The 21,437-nt window shown below is 38.8% G+C and overlaps 2 protein-coding genes across 2 annotated transcripts in view; one reads left to right on the forward strand and one right to left on the reverse strand.

Moving 5' to 3' along the window:
- The first annotated feature begins 2,523 nt into the window (after nt 1-2,523).
- WASHC3 (WASH complex subunit 3) lies at nt 2,524-19,761 on the forward strand. Its single transcript, XM_081330991.1, has 7 exons — nt 2,524-2,733; nt 7,107-7,205; nt 8,322-8,387; nt 8,743-8,856; nt 9,455-9,562; nt 15,790-15,854; nt 17,453-19,761. Exons 1-7 carry the CDS (start codon nt 2,683-2,685, stop codon nt 17,535-17,537), a joined length of 588 nt encoding a protein of 195 aa, XP_081187117.1. The 5' UTR covers nt 2,524-2,682; the 3' UTR covers nt 17,538-19,761.
- The window catches only part of DRAM1 (DNA damage regulated autophagy modulator 1), a 48,206-nt gene continuing 38,324 nt past the window's right edge, over nt 11,556-21,437 (reverse strand). Inside the window, exon 6 of the mRNA XM_081330990.1 lies at nt 11,556-11,595. The gene's annotated coding sequence lies outside the window, so the exon portion shown is untranslated. The remainder of the gene's footprint in view (nt 11,596-21,437) is intronic.

Consider the following 21,437-nt stretch of genomic DNA (forward strand, 5'->3'; position numbering starts at 1 on the left):
CAAGTCTGAATGTGTTGGTCCTCCCCTGTTTCATAGCCTATTGAATTAGGGAGGTATTTGCCTGAGCAGCTTCTGAATATTGTTTTCTAGGGATTAAGGAATGTTTCAGTCCCCTTTGTCTAGGTCAGGGGTCAGCAACCTGAAACAGTGAAAGAGCCACTCGGAACCGGTTCCCTCACAAAAGGAAAAACTGGGAGCCGCAAAAAATATGTGCGCATGTACGTACATGCGCGCATGTGCAGAACCCTGCATATTTTAACTGGTTGAACTTTTTTTAGTCCCACTCTTTTTTTGGACTGCACATGGCAGAGGACTGGGAGCCGCAGGAGACGGCTGAAAGAGCCGCATGTGGCTCCGGAGCCGCGGGTTGCAGACCTGTGGTCTAGGTAATGGTTACTGTATAATTCTGTCAAGGTCATCTTCCTTTCTCTCTGCTATGAGTCCATTAAGGCAGCGTTTCCAGCTTTGCAGTTCAGGAGGGGATGGTTCACACAAGCAGCTGGCAAGCACACGCACACAGCTCCATTTCCGCAGGTGGTATACATGTGCGCTTGCTGTGCACACAAATGGAGCGCGCGCATGTGCTCACCCACTGCTTGTGCAAGTGAGGATGCAAGGGCACGCTTGCCGGCCGTTTCCATAGCCCAGTTGGAAACACCTCACAGCCCACTACTGGGCCACAGCCCACAGGTTGGGGACCCCAGCATTAGGGCATAACTATGAACTGATGAAGCAGGACTACAAATTTATTTATTTAGCGTATGGCTGGTCACACACAGAATTAAAAGCACTTCATATTTACAAGTTAGAACAGTTAAAACAATTTTTTTTAAAAAAGCAATTATAAAACCTAAGAGGAAAACAGAAATAACATTTCAGAGTTTAATGTCGAGTTTGGAGATCCAGTCAGTAGCTGCCGTTGTTACGCAGAGGGAGTCCTTAAAATCTCCTGGGTTTCTTCTATTAGTACATTCCCTCACTATGCGTTGGATAGTCTGTCGGGGAGCCCCGCAATCACATTGTGCTGAAGGACTACAACGACAATGGGATTTTGAAATAAACAAGAGTTCTGTGAACAAACGTTCTTTGTTGGGAATTACTTTTGTTTTTTCAGAAGTCTACTTGCCCACCACTATCTTCCCCAGCATCTAAAGCATTCCTGGACCTACATTTTTAATGGCTGAGTTTTACTTTCCACATAAGATACATTTGGTTTAGAGACTTTTAATTTGATTTCAAGAATACTTTTTCAGAAACCTGGTGCCACCAATTTGGAGTAATACTAAATCTTTAAATTCAAGAATCATTGATAGATGTGTCTTCCACAAATATATTGAATCCCATTTAAAATCCATAGTAGTGGCCATCAAGACATATTTTTTTAATCAGTTGGCAATGTATATAAAAAACTTCATAGCTGCTAAATTTATTCAAAAGCCTCCAATGAGAAATTTGGTCAATGACGTTTTGAAAATTATACACAGTGCGTATAGGGTAGTTTGTTCCTCTGTGTGCAAAGATGTTTTCTTTGATGACAATGTCTACCAATTAGCCATTTATTTATGTCTACATGCATTTCCATGTGACTATGGAAGTTAACTTCCTTGCTCAGATAAAAGTTTGGACCTGTCACAGTACATCCAGTTGATAATAACTAGAGCAAAATATGAAAATCTGAGCCATTCTTCCACCAATTTATACGCTGCCAATCTTCTCAAAAGGCAACTCAGGGTGGCTTACAGATCATGTTTTAGTAATATTTTGAAACTTCCAGATTTTGTTAAAGATATTGAGAAAAGAAGTCCTTGTTGTCAGCATAATTGGCCGAAAACATTTTTCTACCAGATATATTTGTTTGACTTAATTTCACTGGAAAAGATGTCAGAGGTGATAATCACCCATAACAGTTGAAGTTAGAAAGAGGTTATTGGTTGAATCTAAACCTGCAGAACTGTTGTACATCCTACACAATAGATACTGACCTGCAAGAATTAAAAAGAAACGCTCTTTCTCTCTTATCTTTAGAGAGGAGCTTATTAGGAAGTGAGTGTTGTTGTTTTTTCCTTACTGGAACTTGAAACTTGCCATCCTTTTTTTTTTAAAAGGACACAAAGATATTTTTTTTTAAAAAAAACCTTAGGAAAAATGGGAACATGGCCAAGAGTATTATTTTTCATACAGCTGGCTGGCCCCAAATTCACTTTCCCTTTGCACCCTATAAAGCAGGGGTCCTCAACCTTGGCAACTTTTAAGACTTGTGGACTTCAACTCCCAGAATTGAGATTGAGAACCCCTGCTATAAAGAATTGTGTCGAAATTACAACAACATATCGTCCTATCAACTGAATGTCTAACTTTTCTTTTTACACTGGCGGTTCTGAAGTTTTTTTTTTCCAGTCCGTCTATCTTTACTGATACGGTTTGAGCGGAGAACTACTGTCAGTAGCTTCGTAATTAACACTGCAGCAAAAGCCACGTTTTGCAGAAGGAGCCGCGAGCGGGAATTAACACATCGGGAAGAGCCCACCTTCGAGCACCCGAACTACAGTTCCCATGATGCCCTCCTTTCAGCTCTGACGCGGCGAAGGGGATGTCGGAACAGCTTCCCGTGAGAGAGGTCGCGAGGGATGGTCGGGGCGGAGGTTTGCAGCCGCGACCTCGACGCTGTGAGAGGTCGCCGGGATGGACGAAGACGGGTTGCCGCTCGTAGGTTCGGGCATCGACCTGACCAAGGTATTGGCGGCTTGGCCTGGTCTTCCGCATGCGTTGAGCGACTCCTGCCTGTCCCGAAAGGCCGCTTCCACAGCCGCCCCTTCCAGCTGGCGTCGGGTGGGGAAGAGGAAGAACCGGGCAAGGGTCCCTGCCCGTAAAAATCAGCTGCTGGGGGCTCGTTGCCCGCCTCCCCCATCCCGTTAGAAGGGCCCCTCCCGGGAGTAAGATTTCAGAGCAGGCCCACAAAGATGTGGAGACTCTAGAAAGGGTACAGAGAAGAGCAACAAAGATGATCAGGGGACGGGAGGCTAAAACATAAAAGAAAAGGTTGCTGGAATTGGGTATATCTAGTACAGGGGTAGGCAACCTCGGCTCTTTTATGACTCGTGGACTTCAACTCCCAGAATTCCTGAGCCAGCTATGCTGGCTCAGGAATTCTGGGAGTTGAAGTCCACGAGTCATAAAAGAGCCGAGGTTGCCGACCCCTGATCTAGTATAATAAGCTGACTTTGTAATAATGCCGCTTGGGGGTGTGTGTGAAAGCCCTAATAAGCAGGCATATACATAGAATGAAGGCTACTGCTAAGCTTGTAAGCCGCCCTGAGTCTTCGGAGAAGGGCGGGGATATAAATGGAATTAAAATAAAAAATAAAAATAAATAAATAATGAAGAGAAGGACGAAGGGGGACATGATAGCAGTGTTCCAATATCTCAGGGGCTGCCCCAAAGAAGAGGGAGTCCAGCTATTCTCCAAAGCACCTGAAGACAGGACAAGAAGCATTGGATGGAAACTAACCAAAGAGGGATGCAACCTAGAACTAAGGAGAAACTTCCTGACAGTTAGAAAACTAACCAGTGGAACAACCTGCCTCCAGAAGTGGTGAATGCTCCAACACTGGAAGTTTTTAAGAAGAGACTGGACAGCCATTTGTCTGAAATGCTATAGGGTTTCCTGCCTGAGCAGGGGGTTGGACTAGAAGACCTCCAAGGTCCCTTCCAACTCTGTTATTCCATTCTATTCTAAATGTGACAGAAAACCATTTCCGTCAGGGAAAGCAGAAGCAAAAAATTTCTGTCGAAGCAAAATCTGTAACAGCCTTGAATGGGGGCTGAAGATTGTAAAGACGACAGACACAAAGAGTTGTGATGGTTATTCTTCACAGTAGTTTAGCTGTAATTATATATCTAGGTAGAGGAGAGAAAACCTCCTTGAGTCATTTCTGAATGGATACCACCTGTAAATGCATTGATTTATTTCTTTATGGGGCTCATATGCTACTCCATTTATTTTTGATTCTGGGTGCTATAGGTAGTCCTTGACTTAGGAACACAATTGAGCCCAAAGTTTACGTTGCATTTGTTAAGTGACTTTTGCTCCATTTTACAACTTTTCTTGCCACAGTTGTTAAGTGAATCACTGCAGGTATTGAGTTAGGAACACTGTTAAGTGAATCTAGCTTCCCCATTGACTTTGCTTGTCAGAAGGTTGCAAAAGGGGATTACATGACCCTGAGACACTGCAAACATAAACGTGAGTCCGTTGCCAAGTTAGGGTGAATTTTGATCGCATGACCATGGGGATGCTGAAATGGTTGTAAAAGTGTGAAAAATGGTCGTAAGCCATTTCTTTCCAGTCCTGTTGTAACTTGGAAAGGTCACTAAATGAACTGTTGTAAGTCGAGGACTACCTCTATATATACCTGTCATCTGTAAATCAGATTGAAACCATTTATTTTATTAAATTTATTAAGTTTATATGCCATCAATCTCATTGTTAAGGTGACACTATATTATAATATTTTTTTAAAAAACAAATCATAAAATACCATAGCATTTATAGGATTATACTGTGTTTACACAGAACATGAATCAAGGAGCCAACCTATTTAGGAGAGAGAATAACATTACAATCTTCCAATACCCACAGCTGATCCAACAGTTTTCATAGTGTTCCTACATTCAAATAAAGTTTGAATAGGAAGAAGTTTCCACTATACATATTCACGGTAACTCATTTATTTATTTATTTATTTATTTATTTAATTGGATTTGTATACCGCCCTTTCCCGAAGGACTCAGGGCGGTTTACAGGGAATTAAAACAGGAAATACAAAAATTAAAAACAATTAAAAAGATTATAATAGTCCCTGAGAGAATAAAAACCCCAATTAAAATTAAAATTAAAATTCTCAGCCTGGGCCAGAGAGCTCGAAGAGCCAGGTCTTCAGGTCCCGGCGGAATGAACGGAGGTCGGGGGCAGTCCTCAACTCCACGGGCAGCTGGTTCCAGAGGGCAGGCGCACCCACTGAGAAGGCCCTCCCCCTGGGCATTACTCATGCCTTGGTCACCTCCAGTTTGGATTACTGCAATGTGCTCTATATGGGGCTACCCTTGAAGACCACCCAGAAATTCCAGCTAGTCCAGAAAGCAGCAATGTGCAAAGTGATGGGGGGGGGCTAGGTTTACTCATGTAACACTTCTGTTGCACAAGTTGTACTGGCTTCTAGTTTCTTTCCAAGTGGAATGTAAAGAGCTAGTCATCTTTAAAGCCCTATATGGCCAGGTTAACTGTGTGAGCGCCTTTCCCTAAGGATGTGTCCATCCTTCCAGATCAGATAGTCCTAATTCCTTCCCTTAAACATTGCCATCTCATGGTATCTCAAAGTGTACCTCTTCTGTGGCAGCCCCTGCCCACTCTTCCCTCCCAGTTCATTTGGCCTCTACTCTCCTGGTCTTCCATAAAGCTTTGAAGACCTGACTTTTTTCCCAAGCACTGCGATGAGTTGTGGCTGCATTTCAGAAATGTGATTTGACTCCAGGTTTTTGTTTTTAATGCATTTAGTCTTTATAGTTTGACGATGGCTTTTATGATGTTTTAACTTTTAATCGGGGGGCCTTGATTATAAGATGGGTGGCTATGTAATTTTCAATAGATAATTAAAATGTATAAGACAACTTTCCCAAATCTGGTGCTTTTCAGATACTAGTTCATATTGTCCAGTTAAATTGATTTGGTGTGTATTTTATGCTAATCAAGCAAACAGCAGGGTAAGGAGAGTTAATATAATGGGTAAACTTACAAAAGTTTGAATCTCTTTTAAGATGCTTTAAATTTAAATTAAACAAAGCCCACAAAATTTTCCCTGAATTATTGTTGTTAGTTGCGAAGTCGTGTCCGACCCATCGCGACCCCATGGACAACGTTCCTCCAGGCCTTCCTGTCCTCTACCATCTTCTGGAGTCCCTTTAGGCTCACGCCTACTGCTTCATTTCCCTGAATAGACAAATCTAAAAAAATTTCCAAAATTTTCACATTGAAAAGATCTTAGTGTTTGATTCTACGAAAGAAAAGAAATCCCAACATATATAACAAGGGGGGGATCTTTGATAAGGCATTCAGTTTGATTGATTAAGCGTTGTGTAATAAATATCTATTGTAAGTAGACTGATCTTTAAAATTGAGCTAATAAAAAATGAAATGGTTTATTACTTCCTTATTTTTTTATTAAAATGGTTGTTACCAATTTCTGTAGAAAAGCTATGACGTGGGAAATTTTGTGTTAATGTGTTTTTCTGCTTATAAATCATTTCTTTTGCAAAGGATATATTAGGCATGCCAGATTAAAGTCAGTGGCTGCTGTGAATTTTCAGTTTGACCATGAACAAATTCCTTACATTGTTTCTCATTAATTACAAAAGCACTAAGAGATGTAGGATATGATTTTTAGCCTAGTTCCTTCTCTGACAGCAGTCTAAAAACAGTGCTGTGAAACTAATATATCTCCAAAATGTTTCCTGTGCCAATTTCAGAATCTGAGGTTTACAACTCTTATTTATTCGGTGTCACTAATAAATAGTTTTGGCTTAGATTCAAAAGTTATTCACTTTTATTTTTTTAAACTTTTGACTGTCTCATTCTTGTGCTCTTCCATGTTTGCATGTATAGGTCTGGTAAAAGAGAATATGGTTATTCAGTTGCTGCAAAAATGACAAACTGCACATTTGGTATATACTTAGTTATAAGTTATAGTTATACTTTTATGCATCATGGAACATTGCTTTGAAATAATAAATTATCACTCAAAGACTTAGCCAGTCTCAGAGTTTGAATGTAAATGTTTGATAGTATGTTTGTTTCATATTGGAGATATATTAAAGAAGCTATTTTGGTGTAGTGGCATCAGGCTAGAAACTGGGAGATCCTGAGTTCTAGTCTCACCTTGGGCACAAAGGCAGCTGGGTGACTTTGGGCTAGTCATTTCTCTTGGTCCTAGGAAGGAGGCAATGGCAAACCACTTGTGAAAAATCTTGTCAAGAAAACAGCAGTGATTTTTCCATGTAATTAACTGATCTTTCTTCGGTATTGTATTTTTTCTATGTTTTATGTAATGCAGGTTCCAGCTATCCAACAAAAGAGAACAGTGGCGTTTCTAAACCAATTTGTGGTTCACACAGTTCAGTTCCTGAATCGATTTTCAACTATTTGCGAGGAGGTAGTACATGCCATACTGTAACTTTCCAACTGTGTATACTACATTTCTCTATAATGCATGCTTGGTACAGAAACAATTTCGTTTCTCATTCTCTACCATAAAAAGGTTAAAAAAAATGGAGAGAAAGAATAATCTGCCAGTGGAAAAAACATGAAAATGTCTCTGTATTCAGAGTAGGCTTTGCTAGGCTTTGGCATGCAATGTTTTGGGGAATATTTCTGGAAACTTGGTTTTCATCCTTTACTGCATTATACAAGAGGTAGTTATCACTTTTCATCACCATGTCACCATATTAATCTTTTTGGAGAAACAATACATTTTTATTTGTGGATATGAAAAATAAATGGAAAATTCAGAGTGTAGAGAGTTAATGTAAGTTTCTGAGGGACTTTTTGTTAGAATTTTGTCATTCTTTTAATGTGTTAACATGACTTTGTCATATTCAGTGATATCTTGAGGTTTTTGTTTCTCTATAAACTCCAAATTGTCCAGGAATGTTGTATTGCTTACCTGTACTTGTCACTAATTAAAAAGAATTCTAAACCATCAATTGGATTTTGCCTAGAAGCCTATTGGGGTTGTCTGTTAAAACCTATTAGATAAATCACTATAAACCTTTTAAGGGTAATTAAGGGTATTCTAAATGTCTTGTGGTGCAATCTGAGCATTCAGGGACGCATAGTTCAATAAGGGCTATCTGCAAGAGTTGACTGCTTTGAATTACAGTTGCTGAGTTAGTGTCTTTTAGTTAGTCTTAAAATTATTTCTTAGCAAAGCTTGATAAAGAAGGATATATATAATCATATGTCAATATGTAACATGTGCGATCATGTTATTTGTTAATGGAATGAATATTAGCATAGTAGTATATGAAATCAGCTGAACATCACAGTGTAATCAGTTATTTCAAACCATCTGCGTAAATAAATAGCACTGACAGGCTCATTGTCTAATATGTTTCGTATTAGACTCCAAAAGACCGAAGCAATAAGTTTGCTTTTCAGGGAGATGGATTGGGGTGATGGGAAAGAGCTAAGTATTACTGGATGGAAAATGTGGAGGAGTTAAACAATGCTGAGGAAATTGTTGAGTAATATTTCTCTTCCTTATTCCCAGAAATTGTCAGCACTTTCCCTCCGTATTCAGCAAATTGAGACTTTGCTCAATATTCTGGATGCAAAGGTTTGTTCCTGATATGCTTCTTTTTATGTGGTAGTTTAAACTTTCGTAAATATATAATTTGTAGGGTAGTGAGGGTAGATTTCATTTAGATCATGATTGTCTACAAACAAAAATGAACACATATTTGTTCAGTATTAAGAAAAGTAAAGAACAGATAGGAAATAGATACATTCAGTAGCACAAAGTGGAGGTAAAAATTTGGACATATGTAAAGTCTGACAGTACTAGCATCATGGAACTACACATTCTGAAACTTTGATAGAAGAGAAATGTTTATCAGATGCTGTATTACTGATGAAAAGTTTGTATGCTCAATATTAAAATATCATTGGTCTGTGATGTGTCCCATCTTCAGTTATCTTCTGTGCCTGGCCTAGAAGATGAGGTCTCAAACACCAGTGTTATGAATGGCTCTGTCTCACAAACGTTGGTGGATCCACAGACAACAAATGTATCACCTAGTGTGGAGGTAAAATGGTTTTTCTAAAACACAATATGACTGTACTCAAAAGTCAAGAAAATCAGAATTATTTGAAAATAACCAAATCATTGGTGCAAGCTGTTTGTTTGCTCTCATTGGTTTTGGGAACTAGCCAAATAATCCAGAAATATCCATCCTTTGATTTGCTACCTTTTGCGTGAACTGGAAATTTAGGCTTGCTTCTCTTTAGATTCAAAAGATTAATGTCCTTTGACTCCAGTTTGACTTCTGGTGACACTTGCCTAGTAAGTCCAATGGGAAAGTAGTTTGCCATTGCCTTTGTCTGGGATGCATCTTCAGTTCCCCACTGTCACCAACTGCCTTGGGGTGCACTAAGATCCCAAGCAGGTCCAACCCTGCATAGCTTTTTGCAGTCAGCTAAGTTATCTTAAAAAGTAATTCTTGATTCATAGGCATCGCTATTCAGGTTTGTATAACTGCTACCCTGGCGGGAGGAGCCGAACAGGCCCAATCAAACTTCAAGTTACTGGTAGAGCTATAAAAAAAATTAACTTAATGTGATGTCCAAATATGGTAAAGTCTAAGGACCTGTGACGACTGATATGCACTGTTTGTTGTATTGCAGACCAGTGTACCTGAGTTGGGGCAACAGAGGACAGATGGAACTAGTGAAAACATCACCACTGTAGCAAAGGATCCACGTTATGCCAGATACCTCAAAATGGTTCAAGTGGTAAGTCACATTTATTTTACCAGGTTTTATCATAAACATTTGGGTTTCTATTCCCTGAAGCTTTCTTTAAACTAAACTTTGTCTTTTGAAGTCAGTTGTGAATGTAGGTTGAATTTTACAAGTTTTTAGCATGGAAATTAGTATAGAAATTGATTTTCTATACTAATTAATATTAGAGACATAAATATTGAGACACAATTTCCCTCTATGTCTCGCTGTTCCAAAAGCACAGTTATCCGTCATTATTAAAAATACAGACTTTTCATTATGTGCCAAATATATATATATATATACTGTATGCACGATCATGAATTACTCTGTCCTGTTTAGTGTATAAAGAAATCTCTCCAATAGTTCCTGTAATTGTTTTAGTCCAACAGTGTTTATTTGTGATAGCCAACTTAAAAATCAGTTTAGCTTTAATTTTCTTCCCATCGGTGCTGGCCATGCTTGTCCCGGAAAACAAGTTGCATTTCGTTTCATTTATTCTATCACATATAATTTGCTTTTGGCTCTATTACTTGCTCACAAATGAACTCCTAGTGAAACAGACAAGCTTTGACTGAGCCAGCGGTTTTCTTTTTAATGTCTTCTGATGCCGAAAAATGTGCAAAATATGAACAAGAGTTCAACTTGAATAAAGTAATGTTTAAAATGAAAATAATCCATAATCCTGGCAAAGTGAAACTAAATGGAATAAATAGGCATATTTTTGTCTAATTCCGTATGAGTGTATCCAACAGCTCCCCTTGGATCAGGTTTCAGTGTAAACCTTTCACATTTAGAAGGATTGTTAGGATATTCTACCAGGCCCCTTTATTGTCTTACACCTTTTCCTCTGCGTTTGGGGTAGCAAATATAACAAATATTGGCCTATTTCAAATACAGGTAGCCCTCAACTTAACAACCACAATTGAGCCAAACATTTCTGTTAAGCGAAACATTTGTTAAGTGAATTTTGCCCTATTTTACGACTTCTTGGCACAGTTGTCAGGTCCATATTTTGATAATGATTTGGAAGAAATGCTCTGGACTTCATACAATCCTAGTATTAATTTTCTAAAGAAATTCTAAGTCTTTTCAGGCTTCTGAATGAGCCTGGGGAAAAATATGCTGCTATTTGTGGGCATTCAGTATGAAGCAAAGAGATGCTCATATGAGGGCCCGAATGCTTCTGAATCTTTTTCAAAGCAAGGAGAGCTCTAATAGTTTGACCACAGAGAAATGAATCTGATTCTAATCTAATAACCAAAGAATTGGTTTTACTACAGTTCCAGTAAAAATTTGAAGCAGTGTTGGTAATGGTAGATATTCATGTGGAGCTGTTATCAAGATGAGTGCAATAAGTTCAAATGTTTGGGGTAAACTTCAGAGTAAAAGCAGAAGAGCTCTCTGTAGCAGTAACCAAGTCAACGCAGAGCCTTAGGAAACAGAACTTTCCATTTTTAAATTGATACATAATGCAGTAGTTCTCTGTGTAAAGGTGGGCCTGGAAGTAAATGACCTTTCATTTGGAACAGTGTCTCCACCTGTTTCATAAATCTTAAGCTAACCTTTAAGTAAGGCCTAGAATATAATTTTCGTACATTAGTCATGTGATACAATTCCTTTAATATTTAATTATCAATCACGTTAGCATTATCTCTCTGTTTGATAAAATTATTGGCAAGTAAATAACTTTCGGTGTTTCATCTTACCCATTCCATCCTTCATATTATCCTTGACAGTTTCTGGGATTAAAACATTTGATCTCTTCATGGTCAATTATTTTAACATTTCCATTCCTTGCAATAGACATTTGATGTTGGTCATTTTGATGTTCAGAAAGAAGCCAAATTCCTTGCTTTCTTCTTTAATCCTTTTGATCAGATTCAGGGCTTCTTTGGTATCTGAGAGGAGTGTTGTGTCATCAGCATATTGCCACCCTCCTTGCTATATCATGAATCAGTTCGCATCTCCATATGTTGTTTGCACAGTAGCTTCCTGATTTGTGTACAGCAACTGCTGCAGTTTGACCAATTAGGACCCTCAACCTGTCATGATCAACACAATCAGAGGCTTTCTTATACTCAATAAAGCAGATTATAGATATTCTTTTGATATTCTTGAGACTTTCCCATGATCCCATGTAGATTTGCAACATGGGTATGAGTTGTACAACCTCTTCTGAAGGCAGCTTGAACACCTGTTAATTCCCTTTCAATGGTTGGTGCCAGAAATTCTTGTGTGATCTTAAAGAAAATCTTACTAGGTTGGTAGGATGTCGGCAGTTGTGCAGTAATTGGAGCAATCCTTGGAGTCACCCTTTTTTTGGCAATGGAATGAACACTGATAGTTTCCAATTCTGGAGCCATCTGTTTGGTGTTGAAAGTATCTTGTATATATGCATAATTAAAACATATTAAAATACTTGATTTTATACATGGCTTATTTAACTATGCCAAAAAATCCTTGTAAGGCTTCCCCTCCTGCTTCAAAAAGTTATGTTGACCTTATTAATAAACCATTTTTCCCATGGTTATTTCCACGGTGGTATAACTTGAGATATCTGTTTATCAACATATACTTCACTGGAGAATTCTGAAATGACAATTTCCTTTAAAGTTCTTTCCTTTTACAATTTTGTGGGGAATTTTCAGCTTTAGATTTGTGATTCTCTTCCCCAGTAAAAATGGTACACTGTTTACAAATGGAAAATGTTTACATAATAACATCATGTAACATTTTCCATTTGTAAGACATAAGAAAGAAGTTCTGAATAATAGAGCACTGCCACCAATACAATTTAGTCTTTGTATTTCAGGTTACATTTTCCATTGCAAAATTGTGTGCTAACCGTAATGACAACTCTGTAAATTCCCACTCTTAAACTGCTGAGTTTAATTGTTTTTATTGGAGATAGCTAGTTTTATATTAGGGCAAAGAGCTTCAAATACAGATATGTAAGGGAAAATATTAAATCATCACATCAGCATGGCTATTGCCGTGTTAGTCTTGACCACTCTATTGCTTTCCTCAGTGACACCAGTACAGAGAAACTTCTCTGAACATTAAGTTTTTACTCTCTTCTTTGTAAAATATTGTACTTACCTTGGCCCAAAGTACTTGGGTTCCATGCCAAAACCAACCAAAATCAAGGTCTCTTACATCTTTGCAGACCTCCAATAAACCTTGGAAATAAGTCCCCCTCTCTCTCTCTCCCTCTCCCTCTCTCTCTCTCTCTCTCTCTCTCTCTCTCTCTCTTTTCAAAAGAATGTTCTATTTGAACTTTGTCAGCAGAAACATGGGAATAGCTTCCCTTCGAACATCTCTAGCAGAGATCTTTGACTTCATATTGTTCCCGTGGATGGATGTTGTGCTGCTAGAATTCAGATAGGCCTTTCTGAGTTGAGCACCATTTTCTTAGAAATTGTAGGGGAAAGCTAAATAAAAGTAGCTTATCAAAATTTCTTTGAGAGAAAATATGCTGTAAAATTAGTGAAAGTAATTGCTGAGAATAGTTGAACATTATATGCTATCATTGATACAATGATATTTATTTATTTTTTTATTTCTGGGACTTATATGCCGCCCTATCTCCCGAAGGACTCAGGGTGGCTAACAACAATAAAAACAACAATACAAAAGTTAAAAGAAATTAAATAAACAGCCCCAAAATAAATTAATTAAACAATTAAAAATTAAAACATTTTAAAAACCCGTCGTCAATCCAGGTCAGCCTGATGAAAAAGGAAAGTTTTGAGGTCGCGGCGAAAGGACCGGAGATCCAGGGCCATCCGGAGCTCAAGGGGGAGTTGGTTCCACAGGGATGGCACTCCCACAGAGAAGGCTCTCCCCCTGGGGGTAGCCAGCCGACATTGTCTGGCCGACGGCACCCTGAGGAGGCCCTCTCTGTGTGAGCGCACTGGGCGATGGGAAGTCATCCCCAGCAGCAGACGGTCCTGCAAATATCCCGGGCCTAAGCCATGTAGGGCTTTAAATGTAAGTACCAGCACCTTAAATGATATACTATCATTGATACTTTCTATTCAGATGGTAGTTTACCTTTGTAACATGAAAGGATACAGTATTGATAATGTGTAACCTTCACATAAATACAAACACAAGAATGGTCTAGATTGTCATCTAAATCAGGAGTCCCCAACCTTCAGTCTGCTACTGGGCCATGACCTACTACTGGTCCGTCGCCTACTGGCCACTGGGCTGCAGAACAGGCTGGCCAGTGCGTGTACATGTGTGCGCGCACTCACCCCCACTCATGCTAGCGCTGCCACCGCTATGCAAACGGGGTGCTACACAGCAAAAATAGGGTGCTACTGCTATGCAGACAGGGCAGCGCGTGGTGTGAAAACTGGGTGGCGCATGGCACAGAAATGGGAAACAGGCAGTGCACAGCGTGCAAACAGGTGGTGCAAAAATCGGGCGGCGCATGGCATGAAAACAGCAAACCGGGCAGCGCATGGTGTAAAAACCAGGCAGCATGTGGTATGAAAACCAGGAGGTGCACAGTGCAAATACCGGGTGATGGGCAGTATAAAAACCAAATGGGCAGTGCAAATACCAGTGTGTATGTGTGAAAACCAGGTGGCAGGTGGTGCAAAAACCGGGCACCATGCAGCACAAAAATGGGACGATGCCAGCGCCCAAGCAGCAAAACCGGCGTGACGCTAGAAAGTATCACATGGGCGCTAGCACCACCCCATTTGCATTGCATCTGCTTGTGTCCCTGTTTGTGTCCGTGCGTGCACACGCACGTAAAATGCTTCTCTCCCCCTTTGTTTCTGGTCCGCAAACCAAGGCCTCTGGAGGCCTCTGATTTAAATTTAAGATTTAATGAGAAGCTAGATTATTTTTTTTTTTTACTAACTGCAACTAGCCAACTGTATTGGAAAGGATAGTTCCACTATGTGTCTTCTAGTGTAGGTGCATTTCAGCTATGGAACACAAGATTATTCTGTCAGGTCAGGTCAAGATTATTCTCTGCCTGGAATCTTGCTACTGCTGCCATTTTCTTACACAATCAAACTGGTTCCAGTGATGGCATAGCTTCTATTGTATTGTCACATCAGTTGGAAAATAAAGTTCTGGTTGTTTTTTGTTTTTGTTTTTGATTTTTTAAAATGGTGCCTTTGAACCATGTCTCATGGTGAAATAAACAGTATTGTTCATTTGCTGTAAATATATCTTAGATAAAAATACTGCTACATGATGCTTGGGAACACAAGTAGTATTCTTGGTGGAGCCTTGGTAGAGCAGTGGGCTAATGCCTCCTTAAGTAACACCAGCTGCCTGCAATTAGGTTCGCGTCCCACCAGGCTCAAGGTTGACTCAACCTTCCATCCTTCCGAGGTAGGTAAAATGAGGACCCAGATTGTTGGGGGCAATAAGCTGACTTTGTAAAAATGTCGCTTGGGGCCCCCCGAAAGCCCTAATAAGCAGGCACATACATAGAATGAAAGCTGTTGCTAAGCACGTTGATTTGTGCTTCTTAGATTGTAAGCCGCCCTGAGTCTTCGGAGAAGGGCGGGATATAAATGGGATTAAAAAAAATTGCATTGTGCCACTATAATGATGGATTAAGTGATCCTGTCATCTCATCTAACCTGGTGGCTTTCAGATCTCTAAGACTATTTTAAAAGGTTGAAATGATAGTAGGATCTTGGGAAGAAATTAGGTTGAATTTTGGTCTATTACTTATTTGTAGCGTGGCCATTTCGTACTGTCCTTTCTGCATTAGCTCTTTGATTTACCTTGGCTTCACTTCTGTGATCATCTTGCCAAATTCCAGCTGCTTTTACAGTGATACTTAATTTTGTCCCATATCATGCAACAGTTATAAGTAGTGCCTGAAAAGCAGTACTGAGCTTCTTGAAAGATTTACTTGAATGTATCCAATGTCTATCATACTGGGATTTTTTTAAAATTTAAGGCTAGTCTGTCTTTATGGATCCTGGATTAAATTGTTCAGAATTGTTTTTAAATGGAAAAGTATATCCCTTTTTTTGTATGACTGGGTTCCATCATAGCTGCCATTAAACTCTTGCAGCATAAGCAACAGGTTGGACAGGGTGCCTATAAATCAATCAAAACAAAGTTTGTCACTGGTAATCTAAGTAATTGTATCCATCCAGGGCTTCTTTCTTAAAAGTTTTTATTGATGCTTATGTTTGGAGTGCATCTGCTATGTTCTAAGTTCTGTCATTTATTTTTTTTTTTTGCTTCCCTAGGGTGTTCCTGTTATGGCAATAAGAAACAAAATGATTTCTGAAGGATTAAACCCGGATCTTCTTGAGTAAGTAGCAATATCTGTTTTGCTTAAACATTATTTACATGGAACCTAAATGGAGCTGATATTTGCATGCATTGTCCCAATTCCCAAGATTTCTCCTGAGGTAATACAGTCCTCAGAAGAACAAAAGTTGTACAGCTGTGCCCAACCGGTTGAGAAATATTCTCTTGAATTATGTGGAAATAGGAATAGTAGTTTGAATTTATGAAGTGTTCTTGGAAGGCTCGGTGAGCCTGCCAACAGCTCTATGAAATCAACCAATGAAGTTAACTGAAAGTTGACCTAAACTAAGCAATATGTGAACTTGGCACCTTCCAATTTGCTTATTTAAGCCATTTCACAATACCAGTTATCTAGCCTTCCTGGATTTTACATCCAGAGAAAAACCTTTTATATAATAATTCCCTCCACTGTATTGCCATACAGATGCTTTTCTTGCTTAGTGAGCATTTTATCGATTAATTTCATACAGTTGATGATTGTAGGTAGGTGGTGACCTGATTCACACAATATGCTACATCATAATGTTATTTGTTTGGCTTTAAATTTGTTATGTACAGCAACATTCCCCAACCTTTGCTGTTTGGCAGCCTGGCTGGGAGGGGAAAAGGGAACTGGGCCACGTGAGCAATGGGTTGGCACGCATACTCATGTAAGTTGATCCGTGTGCAAGCACACATGCACTCTAGCCGGCCATTCAACTGGCCCAATTCTAAATAGGCCACAGCCCAGTAGTGGGTCACAGCTCAGGGTTTGGGGACCCCTGATTCACAGTATAATTACATTTATAATGTAATTTATAAATATCACTTAACATATTGTATGAGCCCAGGCTGTTATCCAATTTCTCAGGTCCAGAAGTCATTTTCCACCTACAGTAGTGGCCAAAATTGTGGAAACCTTTTGGGAAAAGTGTACAGTAGAAATGCCACCTTTGGTTAAGTTTCCACCAATTTTTCTTCCAATTTCTTTATAACTGTAGCCTTGTTCACTTAATAATACTACTTTACATCGCTTTCTGGGCAACCAGTCAACTCTTTGCACCATTGCTTTAATTTTATTACATTTTACAAGCTCACTAAATGAAAGAACACAAAAAAACCCAACCAACTTGATAGCGATCACATAACACACTGACAAATGTCCTCCTCTCAGCTTCAATACATGACATCAGAAACTGAATCCTACTGTGATCTGATTGGCTCATTCCCAAAGCAAGATGACACCTGATTGGCTCTCTAAACACTCATGCTCATTGGCTACAATCAGATGAAGGAAAGCTACTTGATATCAACCTAAGCAAGTTGTGCTTCCTTTTTCTGGTTATTTGGCTATAACTTTTCATAGAATACAGTATAGTTAATTGAACAAACTTTGTTGCATTACGTTCTTGATTAAATTCTCTTTCCATTGATATATAATTTTATGGTACTACTCCCAAAAAAAAGTGGTGTTATTAGCCATCAAACCTCAAAAATACACTTTTCACAAAAGGTTTCCACAATTTTGGCCACTACTGTATATGAAGCCACTCTTCTAGGTTCCAAATGCCTGAGGACTTAAAGCTCACATTGTTGAGATATCCTGCCTTTTTGTTTCAGAACGCCAGATGCTCCAGTGCCTGCATGGGGAGATGAGACAAATGCAGGAGAAAGTTCTGATAGTGAATCTTCATTTAGCGACTAATGATGTTGTCCTTGGTGGGAAAATATTTCACTTTTCCTTAAAAGCACTGTCTAGTCTTTCTCTCTGTTAAATGCTGATGTACAAACTTGTAACACGCTTTCCTGAATTTCTTGAGCCATACGAGGTATTCTCTAAAAGCAGCAGCTTTGCACAGTAATATATTCATTTTGTATAGAACGTAGACTGAAAGCCCAGTTCAGTAAAACGGTCATTACGTTATATAAGATGTGGTGTCTTTGACTTGGGTAAATGTTGTCCTAAGAATATTCAGGGTGAAGCTGAAGATGGGACTGGACTCATACCTTTCCATCTAAATAATGCCACCCTGGTTAACTTTGGATAGTAGATAATCTTGTAAATTACAAGGATTATTTTTATGTTTATTCCTGGTAACTGTTCAGAATTCATTGAATGCTGATCCATGTCTCCATGGTGTAGAATTCAAAGCACCATACTCTGCCTTTGGGATAAGTGCACACATTTCGTTTGTTCCATGATTTAAGAGTTGGAAATGGGAGTGACAGGAAGAAGGACAGGACAAAAGGGAATGCCGTTTGTTTGAAATGAACGGGCATCATTTTGTTTTGGCAAGCCACTAGATGTTGTTATACAGCCTCTCATTTTTTTTCTTACAATATCCATTTACCATCATTTGCAAATATAACCTTTGGATAGTAGCAGATTGTATCACTGTTATCCTGCCTGGCAAAGCATATGTGGTCTTTCCTTGTTATAAAATTTTCTTCTTGAGAATTACAGTGAATTCAGTATACAGAAGATGTAAAATATATAAAAATGAACAAATTCTGAACACTGTTAGAAAGACATAATTTCCTAACTTTTCACGTGATAACAAAGTACTGATAAATTGAAGGAAAATTATAACTAAACAACCCACAACATTACATTATTTCAAAAGTCTGCCATTTACTCATCAGTCTTTTTCCAAAACCCATTAGTCTTCTTATAGAGAAACTTACTAAAGAATGATTAGAGAGGAGAGATATCTTTCTAGATTTTTTTTAAAGAAAAAATTACTAGGCCCCTTCATGTATTAAACAATGCATATATTTTCAGAGTTTGGCAAATTTCATCAATCATATTAATTTCACTAAAGACCATAATAGATTTTAAGTATTTTGTAAGTGTGCAAATATGAACCACATTTTCACAAAGTGCTAAACCTGAATCTGATAGAATGCATTAAAATATAAGAAGCAGATATTTGACACACCCCGTCTCCAATATTTTATTGTGCTCTGTTTCTCCCAAAAATAGAAAATGTTTTCAGTATTGTTAATTATCTCTGAGCTGGAAGTCCTAATTAGTCATTAAAAATATATTCTGGCATTTGAAATGTACAGTACTTACAGATCCTAGTTTGTTTGAGAGTCTGGTTGAAATCTATCCTTATTCTCACCCCTCCTAATGCATTTCTGGCTACTGAAGTATCTTCTGTGATCAAGAGAAACCAAGAATGAACTGGTGTGCTGTAACGTGCATATGAACAAAAATCCAAAATAGTTTATGGTTTTTGCGTTTATGTTTCTTCACTGGAACATTTAAACCCAATGCATTACTATTGTTCCATTCCATCTGTCCTGACTGCTATTAGATATGACTTTTCTACTTGGAATAAAATAAATGTTATTGAAGCGTCCCTCAGACTGTCTTTCTGCATCACCCCGCCTAAATTTGTTTGAGGCCTACTAACACATCCTCTATATAACAGAAGCCAAGATGGCCATTATGTTGCAATATCGAAGTTCAAGGAATCTCTGAAGTACGGCCTTCTTAGTTAGCAGAACTGTAGTCCTGGCTCTGAACTGCAATCTCTTGCTAAATGGGTTGGGACAAAGTATCCCAATTTAGTCTTGGCTGGAAGCGCTACCTGTTTCACAAAAATGGCATCTTGTTTCAGGAAACAAATCTAAAAGTATAATCTGTGATACGTTTATATAAACTAATATGATTTGCTGCCTAATAAAATGCACATTATAACCTAAGGCAACTGGAACTTAACTTTGTATTTGAAACTAAGCATTTGTAATTAAAATTACATTTTGTAATTTAAAATGGTGGTTCTATTGCTACATGTAGATTTTCCTTGGAAATAACGAGAGAAATTTAAATGCATAAATTGCATTGCTATAGATTGTATTGCAACAAGAAACAAATTGTTCTCCAATAGTTATAAAATTATTAAAATGTAACTTATAAGTAATATAGTAACACATGTGCTTCTTTAATACCTTAAATCAGTAGCAAAGCAATAATTATGTTTAAAAGACAAGCAAGTTCTAATTAAATTTTATTTTTAAAAAAACACATTTCAGGTTAAGCTTTTATTTGGTCTCAGTAAGAAAACTTAATTTTTTTCAGTGAAATGCTACATTTGACTTAGAGGTTAGTAAAAACAAAGTTGTAATTATTTTTCCATTCTCTGCCTGAAAATCTGTCCATAAATTCCAGAGAAGAATCCCTGCTTTAGATCTATAGAGCAGAGCTTTTCAACCAGTGGTACGGGTACCACCTGTGGTAGATTGGCACCTGGCAGGTGGTACGCAACCATCCTAGAAAAGTGGTAGCGGGGGACGGGAATGAACTGAACCAGTGGCAGCACCGCACAAGCCTGAGCGAAAGACGGCTGGAGCTGCAGGGCTGTCAGGGCTCAATGGAAGCGCCAGGATCAGCACCAGGTTCCAGCTGGAGCTCGGCGCTGATCCCGGTGCTTCTGCTGAGCCCAGAAGAAGCGCCAATCAGCTGGAATGTTGCAACATCTCCAGGGTCTTGCAATTTACATTCAAATGCTTGGCAACTGATTCATATTTATGACAGTCACAGTGTCCCAGGGTCATGTGAAGTGACCAAAACCTGCTGCAACTACCCAGCAGACAAGGGGGGAATAAAAACCAAACCCCCACTCCACCCCCGCTGCCAATCCTCAACAGAAATGCTCACAACAATGAAAACTTCGGACAGGAGGAAGAGTGCCGCCGTGCAAGCAGGCAGGTGTCTTGCTCGGCTGTGGCTTGGGGGGCACTTTTTTCAGTGCCATTGTAACTTCAAACAGTCACTAAGCAAACTGTTGTAAGTCAAGGACTGCCTGTACTACTTCACTTTTTTCCTTTTTTTTTTTGGTCAAGTTTTTGACACCTTGCTAGGCCTCTGGTGGTACTCGGATGTTGCCATATCCTAAAAGTGGTACAATGGGTGAAAAGGTTGAAAAGCCCTGCTATAGAGCCCCAAACAACCTACAATGGCCAAATTCATGTTATTCATTTTCTTAGTAGTTTATCCCATTTTGTGGGCACACACAATCCATTGAATTGTATACTAGCCAAAAGGGATTGTGGCATGTGTTCATACAACGTGTTAGTTTCTTTAAAAAAAAATGCAAAGCTTAAACATGTTGCACAATTTTATCCATTTGAATTTTAACAGACCTAGTTCATCCTGTATATTACAACCTATTGCCACACCCACCCACCCCTAATCTACAGTAATTCGTACATAAACCCAAGTTTTTTTAAAAAAAAAACACCTCAGTTGGATATTGTAATGGTTTTCCTAACTGAAACTGGAGAAACTGATTATTATAAAGAGAAAGGTTTTCCTGCTGAAAAATAATAAGAGTTGACTCTTATGCTATTTTTCAACAAAACCCTTTTTCTCTTTAGGTAATTGTATCAGGTTAACCAGGACACTTAAAATTGTGCTGGAAAATAAATAACATTTTGCCTAACAGGGCTAATTGAGAATTAAAACCATAAATAACCCACCATAACAATCTGGAGAAAGTCTGCTGTTATGTTTGGTCTGCCTTTACACACAAAACAATGCTCACAAAGCAATTTCATGTCAGTAGTGGAGAAAATAAAACTAGCTATCCTGGATTTT

This window comes from Vipera berus (genome assembly GCF_964194415.1).
Source record: "Vipera berus genome assembly, chromosome: 6".
NCBI lineage: Eukaryota > Metazoa > Chordata > Lepidosauria > Squamata > Viperidae > Vipera > Vipera berus.